Source organism: Mobula birostris, chromosome X, assembly GCF_030028105.1.
Source record: "Mobula birostris isolate sMobBir1 chromosome X, sMobBir1.hap1, whole genome shotgun sequence".
Taxonomy (NCBI): domain Eukaryota; kingdom Metazoa; phylum Chordata; class Chondrichthyes; order Myliobatiformes; family Myliobatidae; genus Mobula; species Mobula birostris.
Window position 1 is genome coordinate 50,326,760 of NC_092402.1, and position 12,508 is coordinate 50,339,267.

Genomic DNA, 12,508 nt, shown 5'->3' on the forward strand with positions numbered 1-12,508 from the left:
AGCCGCTGCCTCATAGCGCCAGAGACCCAGGTTCGATTCTGTCTGTGTGAAATCTGTACATCACCCCTGTGACTACGAGGGTTTCCCTTGGGTGCTCTGGCTTCCTCCTACATACCAAAAACATGCAGGCTGTTAGGTTAATTGGCTGTAGAGTCTGAAGAGAGTTGAAGAAAATGTTGGGAGAATAAAATGGGATTTGTGCTGGATTAGTGCAAATGGGCATTTGATGTCTGGCAGAAACCTGTGGGCTAAAGAGCCTGCTTCAATGCTGTATCTCTCAGAACCTACTGCAACTAATTACTTTAGAGGCTTTCCTCGTCTGGTTTTTGGTTGACAGGCCACTTCAAGAATACCAAAACTAAATTCTTGCCTTTTCAAGTCTACTACTGTAACATAACAAATACAGCTCGAACAAGGGCAGAAACAGCAGCTAGGAGTGACCAATGGTGCTGCCTGGGAAGGCAACGAACAAAGCATTGAAGAAATTGTGAAATGGGGACACCTCTTTTTCTCTTATTAGGGGGACAGAAAGCCTGTGGTATGTCAAATACTGGGTGAATGAGTAGTCTTTAGGGTACTGCAGGTCTGTGTCTTTATTGATGCTTTGCTACACGCTTGAGTGCTTGGTGGGGGGCACTGATGCTTTTTTGCTGGTGGGGGGTCATGGCTTTACTGCTGCTTATGCATGGGGGGGAGCTGGGGGGTGCTTTGGGGTTCTAACATTTAACTGTCATTCATTCTTTGGGGCACTCGTCTGCTTACGTGGATGTATGCAAAGAAGAATATTAAATGTACCTATTGAAATTAAAAATTGTGAATGAGGTTTTCAAAGTGTAGATCTTGTAAGACAGCATTAAACTGGAGCAGGGCAAATTACGAGCACATTAGACAGGAACTAGGGAGTGTGAATTGGAAAGAGGTGTTTTTTGGCAAGTTTACATGTGGAGGGTGTTTAAAGACCATCTGCCCACAGGCATACTCCAGTCAGAAGGAAGGACAAGGATGGTAAAGTGAAAGAACCTTGGATTGTCGAGAGAGCGGATGAATTTAGTCAAGAAAAGGAAATGTATGTAAACCTTAGGAAGCTAGAATCAAACAAAGCCCTCGAGGATTATAAAGAAACCAGAAAAGAACACAATGGAATTAGGAAAGCCAGAAAATGCCACGAAAAAGTACTTGGCAAGCAGGATTAAAGAGAACCCCAAAGCATTCTATGCATATATTCTATCCCCAAGTTACATTACTTTCTTACCTTTTCTTCACAAGTTAACATGTGTTATGTGTACTACTGCAATTTACACCCTGGTTTGGAGAAATTTGACTTACATCAGGAGCAAGATGACGACTGAGGAAACGGTAGGATCACTCAAGAATAAAAGGGGAAAACATCTGCTTGGACGCAAAGGATATGGATGAGGTCCTTAATGAGTACTTTACATCACCATTTCCCGAAGAGGACGTGGAGGATAGGGAGATCAGTTCTGAGTGTATTGTTGTGCTCAGGCATTTTGAGGTAAAAGAGGAGGTTGTGTTGGGTCTCTTAAAGAGCATTAGTGTAAATAAATCCCCAAGGTCTGATGGGATATACCCCAGGTTATTGAGACAAGAGAAGAGATGACTGGGGCTTTGACCAATATCTTTGTATCCTCTCTCACCAAAGACTAGGTCCTGGAGGACTAACGAGTAGCTAATATAGTTCCTTTATTGAATAATGGAACCATGGATAATCCTGGAAACTGTAGACTGGTGAGTCTCTCATCAGTGGTAGGAAGTTACAGGAGAGAATTCTTAGGGATCAGATTTATAAGCATTTGGAAAACCATGGCCTTATTATGGAGAGCCAGCATGGCTTTGTGTGATGCAAGTTCCATCTTACTAACTTGAGCTTTTTGACGAGGATCATTGATGAAGATCGAGCTGTGGATGTAGCCTACATGGATTTTAGTAAGGCATTTAATAAGGTCCCTCATGGGAGGCTCATCCAGAAGATTAAGATGCATGGGATCCATGGTGAATTGGCCGTTTGGATTCAGAACTGGCTTGCCCATAGAAGATAGGGGGTAGTGGTTGAGGGGACTTATTCAAACTGGAGGTCTGTGATTAGTGGTGTTTCACAGGGATCTGTGCTGTGACCTCTGCTATTTGTGATGTATATAAATGACCAGGATGAAATTGTAATGGGTGGATTAGTAAATTTTTCAATGATACAAGGATTAGTGGCATTGTGGATAGCGTAGAAGACTGGCAAAAAATACAAAGGGATATAGATCAGTTACAGATAGGGGCAGAGAAATGGCAGATGGAGTTTAACCCAGACAAATATGAAGTGTTGCACCTTGGAAGGTGTCCTGTGGGGGGGGGGGGTAATCTTATTTTGATTGTTGAAAGTTGCTTCTGTTGCGATTAGTTAGTTTAGAAACTGCAGTTGCTTTTCCCATTGGATAGATGCCTGGTGTCCAGTTTCAAATATCCTAGGTATACAAAACAGCATGTGGAAGGGGCTTGTTCTCTTCTTTTTTTGACGATTGGGAAGGTATGCTGTGCATGCACTTTTAACTAAGTATGTTTATTGAATGTATGTATTTTTTGTTGAATACTCAGCTTTGTGGTGTTTCTAACTCGGGGAAACATGAATGCTTGGTTGATTTTTTAATGTTTGTAAATAAATGATCAATATTCCTATCCAAAGTCAATGCATTTCCTGTCTCACTTGCTGGACCCGTGAACCTGTTTCAACATTACATTTGATGCTGTGAGCAGTGTATAGCTTTTTGAGCAAAATGCATTTCTTTAAGAGGTTATTTAAAAGAGTGGACCCTCCATATGAGAGATGAAAAGCCCCAGGGTGGACAGATAACAGTGAGGACTTTGGAACTCTCACTAACCTACTAATGGGTTATGGGATACTGGTAGATTGGTCAGACCAGTTAGATGTCGCCAGGGTTAAAATGGGACATCACATTGTTTCCATACTTAAATCATTGGGTTTTCCCAGCCAGAAAGAGAGCCGATGGCTTTCTGGCTTTTTGCAGCAATTGTAAGACATCAATATAAAACTATAGCGAGCCTTAAGAATGAATTCAGAGATCTCAGACAGCACTGCATTATTCTGCGTGAATCACTATTGACGGCTCAGAGTAGGGCTACGAAATTAGAAGAATATACAGATAGCCTGTCGGCTAATGAAAGCACACGATTCAGAGGCCCCTCGAAAGGGCAATTGGGAACCTGATTCCGTTAAGGTTCGAGCCACGTTGAGACGGGGCAATGATCCTACCGTGGGGCTGGGAGATGGAGATATCCGGCCGGATGATGAAAATGAAGACAGAGTAGAGTGGAACCCTCGGTTGAATCCTCGAAATGATCGCTTTGTCCCTTGTGTGTCCGGAACAGTACAGACCAGTCCAGTGATTACACATTACTACACCTGCCGCGAGGGGCATTGGTCTGCAGATTCATCCTCTCTGGAGGGGAAGGGAAAGAGGCTCAGGTATGTACAGGGGTGGTGTACGAACACCTTCGAGGCAACAAAGCTCAGAGAATTCTCCACGAAGGAATTAGCAAGTTTAGGGGATAGGTACAGACAAAAGGCTGGGGAGTCTTTGACCGCGTGGTTATTGAGGATATGGGGGGATGGGGAGGGTTTACCGGAGTGATCCTGTCCAACAGAGAGGTAAGTGCTTTAGGGAGCCTATCATCCCAACATGTGCTCAATAATGCCTTGAGAAGAGTGCTTGTGTCCCCTGAGCGTAGTGCATCACTATGAATTCAGGCAACAGCAGCAGTTAAACTTGGGTATCCCACTCTAACTGAATGGAACTTAAAACCTCAAGAGGAGTGGGACACAGCAGAGGAGGGTACTAAAGTTCTATGCCAGTGGGCTCTTATCACAGAAATATACCACAATAGTGGTATCTCACCAGAGAATGTTAACTTAACTTTTAGAATGATAGGACACGTGGTTACGATTGCAGTTTTCCCAATAAAATGGGTAGTGTTGTCTTTAATAGCACCAACTTTTGATCATGCTACAACAATTCAATTATTACAAGGTTTAAGAGCATGTAGAAGAGGATGCCAATAGCAAAGTACAGAACTTAGATAAGCAGATGGGAGTGGGGGATCCCACATGTCCCGTAAAGAAGTGCTTTTAGCGTTGCTTAAATCTGGGGTTCAGGAGAAGCAGGTAAATGGGGTTTGTACCCCCACCTCCTACGCAATGTGGAAATACTGTCAGGAGGAGCAAAAACAAAAAGGAAGACTATGGAGGGAGAAGGGTCATTCTTCAAGTCCTCTCTCGATAAAGGTTCCTTTTGTCCTCTGCCAGATACCTCATATTCCATTCAGGGTTCCCTGCAAAGGATATCAGCTAACATACACCAGCAGTGGGAATCAGGGGGTGGTTAATACATTTGCTCATCATTGTGATAGGGAGGGAACCATTCAATCTGCATCCTCTTCCCTATAAATACAATGCCAATGATTCGAATGCAGAGAAATGTGGGGGGGGGGGGTGTATGTGTGTGTGCACGCGTGCGTACGTGTGCATGGCCTTTCCCTTTAAGAGTCTGAACGTGTTGGGCCCCACCTAGTTTCCTTAACAGTTGTTCTATGACAAGTGCTGTTTCTCTGAAAAATTAACTGTCAGTTTTAAGTTTTTGCAGTTCCATAGGAAGTTTTAGGAGTACAGCCTTGTCTTTATTTTGTGTTCTAATCTGTTACTTTGTTTCTTGTTTGTTTAGTCAGTTACTTTGTTTCTTGTGTTTTTAAATCCTGTTATGTGTTTATTGTCTTAATGTTACTTGTTTCTCCATAGCTTTGGATGGCGTTTGAATTTGCACACTGGACCAATGGGTCAGATTGATGAATTTACAAGGAAAAGACTGTTGGCAGACATTATCTGGCCCCTTAAGCTTTGGCATTCTGATTTGGGGGAGCTGGGATGTAGTAGTCTATTCCAGCCAACCTCAACCGAAAGTATGGCAACAGCCTTAAGGGACTTGAGTCTTAATAGCTCCTAAAGTGAGTGCTTTAAGGGCTGGTATTTCTTTATGTACCATTTGTATAATTGCAATGTCCTGACGCTTAAAGTGATTTCCCCACCCGACAGTGTTGGTGTAGGTGGTACGTTGAGTACAGGTACAGGGTGCAAGGTGGATGGCAAGTGACCAGGAACGTTATCCTGGGATGGCTGTGTCTATGCCAAATGGTGTTGTGAGGCTGGGCACTTGGATGCTGAATGGCATTTACCAGATTTACTACATTTACTAGATTGGCAGTTCCTAGGCCTACCCGTGGTTCCCAAAGGGTGGTGCAGTATGTATGCCACCCCAGTGCCCTGGATGAGCACCTTGCCATGCTGGTTGGTAAGAGGCTTATTACAAAGTCAGAATGTTCTGAATGATAGTATTCCTCAGCATGGTATGACCAGATTGTCCCAGGAACGCATTTTGATGGCCTTAGTTTACCTGTTCACAGGGTGGCACTTGTACTGTTACTGGTTAAGAATGCCGCACCTACATTCCTCACGGCATGGGTAACATCACTCACCTAGTTGATCACATCTCAGTGTACAAGAGTAAGTGGGAGACCAGTTCATTAGTTATTACACTCTGGGGTGGGGCTGGTGGCCTTTTGAGGCAAAGGGAGACTGGTGGACTACTGGGAGGTGATTATTGTATTACTGCATATTGTACTCTAGCAATTTATGTGCAATTTAGTTGAGGAGGTCATGAGAGTCCTACTAGCCTGAAGGTTGGATCATCACATTCACAACTTTCAAGGGGTGGGGTATCCTGTGGGGTCATGCCTTATTCTGATTGTTGAAAGTCACTTCTGTTGTGACTGGTTAGTTTAGAAACTGCAGCTGCCTTGGATAGTTTCAAATATCCTGGGTGTATAGAATTGCACGTGGAAGGGGCTTGCTCTCTCTTCCTTTAAGGCATGACGATTAGGAACATACGCTCTGCATGCACTTTTAACTAAGCATGTTTGTTGGATACTCTGATTTGTAGTGTTTGTAACTTGGGGAACACGAATGTTTGGTTGAATTTTTCCCGTTTGTAAATAAATGATTATGATACCCATTTGATGTCAGTGCATTTCCGGTCTCACTTGCCAGACTCACGAACCTGATTCAGCATTACAGTAGGTCAAATACAAAGAGACAGTGTTGATGAGCAGAGGGATCTTGGGGTCCAATTTCACAGCTCCCTGAAAAGTGGTTACACAGGTTGATAGGGTGGTTAAGAAAGCATATGGCACACTTGCCTTTATTAGACTAGTTAGGCTGCATCTGGAGTACTGCATACAGTTCTGGTTGCCCTATTATCGGAAGGATATCGAGGTTTTGGGAGGGTGCAGAAGACGTCTACCAAGATGCTGGCCGGATTAGAGAGCATGTGCTACAACGAGGGGTTGGACAAACTTGGGGTTGTTTTCTCTGGACCGGCAAAGGCTGAGGGTAGATCAGATAGAGGTTCTTCAGATTATGAGGCATAGAAAGAGTAGGCAGACGGTACTTCTTCCCCCCAGGGTTGAAATATCTTAAACCGGATGGCATACACACAAGGTGAGAGGGGGTAATTTAAAAGCAAATGTGAGCAGAAAGACAGACACACATGCACATACACGCCTGGAATGCGCTGTCTGGAGTGGTGGTAAAGGCAAATACATTAGAGATTTTTAAGATGTTTAGATAGGCACATGGATGTGAGGAAAATGGAAGGATCTGGACATTATCTAGGCAGAAACGATCAGTTTAGTTGGCCATTTGGTTATGAATTTATTTGGTTTTGCACAATGGGTGGGCCAAATGACCTGTTCATGTGCTGTAATGTCCTATGTTCTTTACTCCTTTACTCCCTGCTCAACTGAACAGTGATCAATTCAGTCTTGAATCCTTCAAGCAGATCCACAATTACTGACATGGAAAATAGATGCAAGTATGAAGCAATACTATTTGTCTTGGGTTCTGCAACTATAAAATTGTTTGGTTCACGACCTTAATTGATTTGACAGACTAAAAAAAAGTGGGAAACTACCAGCCAATCCTCTTGGCCAGGTTAAGTCATCAAGGACAGTAACAAATGGTTCAAAGTGGAGTAGTTTAATCATTTATTACACCCATGATAGGAAAGCAGCTAACTAAAAAATATTTTGATGAACAATTTAGTTTAAAAAAAAATTACCCTTTTCCATTTGGTGAATTCCTGCAAGTTAAAAAAAAATAGAATTGATAAATGTTTCAAGATTTTCTTAGTTCATATCAACAGAACAAAAACAACATTCAAAGCAGTAAAAGATACTTTGTGCAGACATCATCACCAGATGGATCCAATTTAATAATTTAAAGGAGCATTCCATCATACCAACCCTTTTCCCTATCAAAAAACACAAAAATGTCCCTGGCAATTATTTTTAAATGATTTTACTTAGACTGTGCTGCAAACAAAGATGACACCTCCAATCAGGGAGGAAGCCATGTACCATCCACGTCAGGACCAGACTCCAAAAAAGTTATTTTCCCGAAGCAGAAGGCCGATAAACGCCTCCACCCATTAACCCAACCCTCCATACACCCGAACACCACTACTTATCATTTCCTGTTAGAGTCACCTTATGTATAGACACTCCTGTGCCTTGCATTACTTTATGGACAGAGGACATATAAGCAAACCTCATGCATTTATATTTTTTGTGTTATCTTATTTTTTTTGTGCTACATCAGATTCAGAGTAACAATTACTTCATTCCCCTTTACACTTGTGTACTGGACTTCACTTTCCAGAAATCCACCATCACTTCCTTGGTATCACTGATGTTGAGTGCAAAGTTGTTTTTGCACTGCCACTCAACCAACCTCTCTCTCTCACTCCTCTCACCTCCTTGTTACCACCCGAGCTTCTGCCAACAACAGTTGCGTCACTGGCAAATTTATAGATGCCATTCCAACCTTCAGTTCCTCAAAAGTTTGAAGAGGGCACCTGCCTAAAAAGTTAATCAAGATCATTCAAATCAGATCAATCCATTTCCTGGTACTAACAGAATTTGGGGACACATGAAGAGGGTAGGAAATGGTATCGAGAAAAATCAGCAATAACCTTGCTGAATGGCAGGGCAGCACCAAGGTCCTGAAATTAGTGTTTGCCTATTTGCACGCTTTGGAAATTGCAGCACTGAAACAATCAAATGTATTGTGCTGAATTTTCAGTTTTCTTACAATAATGCTGAAGTGGAAAAACAAATGGGAACTACAACAGTATTTTGAACACAGTGAGAAAGTTTGTCTCGTCACTGGTTTGTAGCTCCCACTTTCAGGGAGATACAAACCCAAACCTATCAAAACATTCTGGTGAAATCCTGCTACCTCCCAGGAGTGCTTTGCATCAGCCCAATACCAATCCCACGACAAGATAGGAGGAAGGAAATGGTTTTTCCTTGCCAAAACACAAAAAGTAAAAGTAATGAAGAATCACAAAATTGTGTGCATAGCCCACCATTCTTAATCACAAAGGAAGAAGCAGGTGAATTATAGTAATTTTTCATTGTAAGATGTATTACTAATAAAAACTTACTTATCAATGCAAGCCTTCACTTTCATTAGATGATTGCCCACCTCTGACAGTTTCACCAACAGGCTGAAAGAGGACAGAACACAATCTAAAAATGGGAACTACAAGAATTGACATTTCAAGACTAATTCAAACAAAGCTTGGTCAGCCAATGTTTTGCCAGTTTGTTGAAGGGTCAGAAATAATCCCACTATGGTGGTGCAGTGGTAGGAAATGGGGGAAGCGGTTGGTGCACAGATTTTCACCACCTGCTCTCTTGGTACAAAGATATAAGGAGTTGCTAGCATGCATCATCACAAGTTAAGACTTGAATAGGCAAAGCACAGGATATGGTCCTAATCTCATTTGTCTGCATTAGTGTAGATGGGCAAAAATGTCTGCATGGATGTGGGAGGACAACAAGGCCTGTTCGCGTACAGTACAATTCTAATGACTCACTAGGAAACAAAATGAGGGCTACAGATACAAACGCTGGTATGAAAGATTACTGTGTATTGATACTTAATAAGTCAACAAGGACACGGTCGGCTGAAAGGCCCGTTTCTGTGCTGTACAATAATGAGACCATAAAAACCCGTCTGCTATCAAGACACTGGAGTGCAGGAGAATGAAGGGAGATTTGATAGAGGTACACAAAATTTTGAGGGATATAGAGTAAATGCAAGCAAGGTTTTCCCACTGAGGTTGGGTGAAACTAGAACCAGAGGTCATAAGATTATGGTTGAAAGGTGAAATATTTGAGCGCAACACAAGGGAGAATTCTTCTCTCAGAAGGTGGTGTAAGTGTGGAATGAGCTGTCAGTGGAAATGGTGGCTTCGGGTTTCATTGCAACACTTAAGAGAAGTTTGGATAGGTACATGGATGAGAGGAGTATGGAAGGCTGTGGTTCAGGTGTAGGTCGATAGCACTAGGCAGAATAACATATCAGCACAGACTAGATGGGCCAAAGGATCCATTTCTAGGCTGTACTGTTCTATGACTCTACACTGCAACAGCCTGAATATTCAGTGTTCTGCCTAATAGACATTCCTATCACCTTATTCTACATGTATCGTGGATTCTGGTGGTTTTAAAAACCAAGTATTTCTCGTCAGTGAAAATAAATTTACTAATACTAACTCGAGTATGTGCAAGTGGGACAGCACCTCCCCATCCAGTCGTCGTTAAAAAAAAGCGTAGCACAAGCACATAGGACCTCTCGAAGAGCAGAATAATTTGAATCACAGCAACACACACAAAGATGCTGGAGGAACTCATGGAGGGGGATAAACAGTCGACATTTTGGGCCAAGACCCTTTATCAGGACTGGAAAGGAAGTGGGGGGGGTGGGAGGGGAAAGGAATAGAAGCTGGCAGCCGATAGGTGAGATCAGATGAGAGGAATTTTGGGGGAAAGGGGATGAAGTAAGAAGCTGGGTGGAAGAAGTAAAGGGCTGAAAGAAGAGGAATCTGATAGGAGAAGACCCATTTAAATGTTTTTCATTAGTCTGATTGTTAAACTTTTCTAAACAGTTTTATTTACTTAAGTGTATGAAAATCCAATTTAGGTAAGTTATAAATAACCATACTTCTTTACAAGATTTTGCAGTTCTATCTATCTGAGGGTTTCACAATCTCAGCCAGCATTTTAAACATATTCTTAGTTGCCCTTGAGAAGGTGGTGGTGAACTGCCTTCTTGAACCACTGCAGTCTTTGACGTGTGGGTGTAACCACAGTGCTGCTTGGGGAAAAGTTCCAGGATTTTAACCCAGTGAGTGTAAAGGAATGGAGATAATATTTTCCAGTCAGGAGTGCGACTTGGTAACTTGGAGGCAGTGGTGTTTGCTGCCCGTGTCCTTTCAGCTGGTAGGGCTGTGGGTTTGGAAGGTGCTGTCCAAAGACTCTTGGCAAGTTGCTGCATTGCATCCTGTACATTGTATGCATTGCTGCTGCTGTGTGCCTGTGGAGGAGTGAGAGAATAGTCGTGGATAGGTTGTCTGTTAGGTAGCTTGCCACATACTGCGTGCTGTCAAGCTTCTTGAGTGTTATCGAAGTTGTACTTGCCCAGGCAAATGGAGTGTTCCACACTCCTGGCTTGAGTCTTGTAGACAGTGGATAAGCTTTAGGGAGTTGGGAGGAAAGTTATTTGCTGCGGGATTCCTAGTTAATACACTAACATTCAGAAACTTACTTTTTAAAAAAATGGGCTACGCCAGATGTATCACCTCAGAAAAGAGCCAGAACAGGCCAGGACACCATACAGAATTTCCCTGTTTATATTCAAATAGTGTTATGGGATCTTTTACCTAAAACTTGGTTTAACATCTCAAGACAGTCCTCTCATTGTACAAATCTCCATCATCCTTGTGCTTCAACCAATTTTCCTCAAGGATAATCAAGTCAACAGCAACTTACTCCGCACAAACTGGCACCACATTTTGCATGTCGGAACAGAATCTACACTTCTAAACCACTTGATTGGTTACATAGTGCTCTGGAATATCCTGAGATCCTGAAAGGAGCTCTAAGTCAGTTCATATCTACTTCATGAGGAACATAAACTTAGATTACATTCTCACCTCTAAAGGAGGGCTAGAACCTTAAAAACTGACGCCAGAGGAAGAAGTTGTACAAGTGAAATACCCTTCTTTTGCTTTGGTATTTTCTCCTCTGCCATACTTGCACTGCATACAAAAAAATCAGCACGAATCATTACAATAGAGTCAATTGTTTTAAAACACAGTTCTGCTACCACATTCATAAAATGCTGGTGGAACACAGCAGGCCAGGCAGCATCTATAGGAAGAAGTACAGTCAACGTTTCGGGAAGTCCTGACGAAGGGTCTCGGCCCAAAACGTCGACTGTACTTCTTCCTATAGATGCTGCGTTCCACCAGCATTTTATGTGTGTTGCTTGAATTTCCAGCATCTGCAGATTTCCTCGTGTCTGCTACCACATTGAAGGGTTAAGGTGACATCTGTACTTACCGTGCCTTAACAGCAAACTGTGAGCTTGTTCTCAAAACCAGAGGCATCTTACTTTGAAGAGGCATACAAGGCTGATTCTCCACAACGAAAGCACTACATTTTAAAAGTTAAAAACAATTTCTTACTATTTAAAGAAAGCAACACAACATTTTGAAAATTATTTCCAGTGCAGTAGCTCAATCGCCTGCTTTTCTTCAAATTAAGCATTTTTTAAAATATTAATTTTTTCCTGTTTCTAACTCCATACCTCTCCTTCAATTTTACTTGAAATAGTCATCATTAGAATGTTATTCCCATATGATCAAATTCCAGGCCATTTTACGTGGAATGAAAAAGGGCAAAATACTGAAATAATTGGTGACACACAGACAGCTCATCTGGGCAAACTAACCAAACTATTAATATTGAATAAAAGTATTGCAACACCTTTAGTTTATGTGGGCACGTGGCCAAATGGTTAAGGCGTTCGTCTAGTGATCTGAAGGTCGCTAGTTCGAGCCTCAGCTGTGGCAGCGTGTTTGTGTCCTTCAGCAAGGCACTGAACCACACATTGCTCTAGTCTGTGTGAGGAGTGGCACCCCACACAGACTTCCAACCTGCACTTTGTAAGGCATGAAAATGCCCGACGCAGGCCACTGATGGTCTGAGTCGACATTCCCTCTCCCCCGCCCCCCTTTAGTTGCAACACTCCAGCTGAAGCAAGTACTGTGAAAGGCCCCAAATTAAATATACTGTAAGAGTTCACCTCCCAAAACAAATAAAACTGTCTTGCACCTTTTAATGACGTTGGTTAGCAGAATTTTAGCATGCTTCTCCAAAATAGGCCTTTTTATTTTAAAAGGGTCCTTATCATAGGTCACTTTCTCTCCCAGTTCCTCCAGTTTTTTCAGCAGCCTTTTCACTTGAAACAAGCACACTGCATATGCAGTAAACCTAGGAAATAAGAATACAACCAGAGTTGAGGGTA

The 12,508-nt window shown here is 42.3% G+C and overlaps 1 protein-coding gene across 6 annotated transcripts in view; it reads right to left on the reverse strand.

The window, feature by feature from the left end:
• Positions 1 to 12,508, reverse strand: part of LOC140191614 (signal transducer and activator of transcription 1-like) — a 97,459-nt gene that overhangs the window by 37,305 nt on the left and 47,646 nt on the right. For all 6 annotated transcript variants that reach the window (XM_072249168.1, XM_072249169.1, XM_072249167.1 and 3 more), the window contains 4 exons: positions 12,316 to 12,474; positions 11,542 to 11,634; positions 8,577 to 8,639; positions 7,191 to 7,211 (listed from right to left, as the gene is read on the reverse strand). In XM_072249168.1, the coding sequence (XP_072105269.1) occupies positions 7,191 to 7,211; positions 8,577 to 8,639; positions 11,542 to 11,634; positions 12,316 to 12,474 (336 nt within the window). The remainder of the gene's footprint in view (positions 1 to 7,190; positions 7,212 to 8,576; positions 8,640 to 11,541; positions 11,635 to 12,315; positions 12,475 to 12,508) is intronic.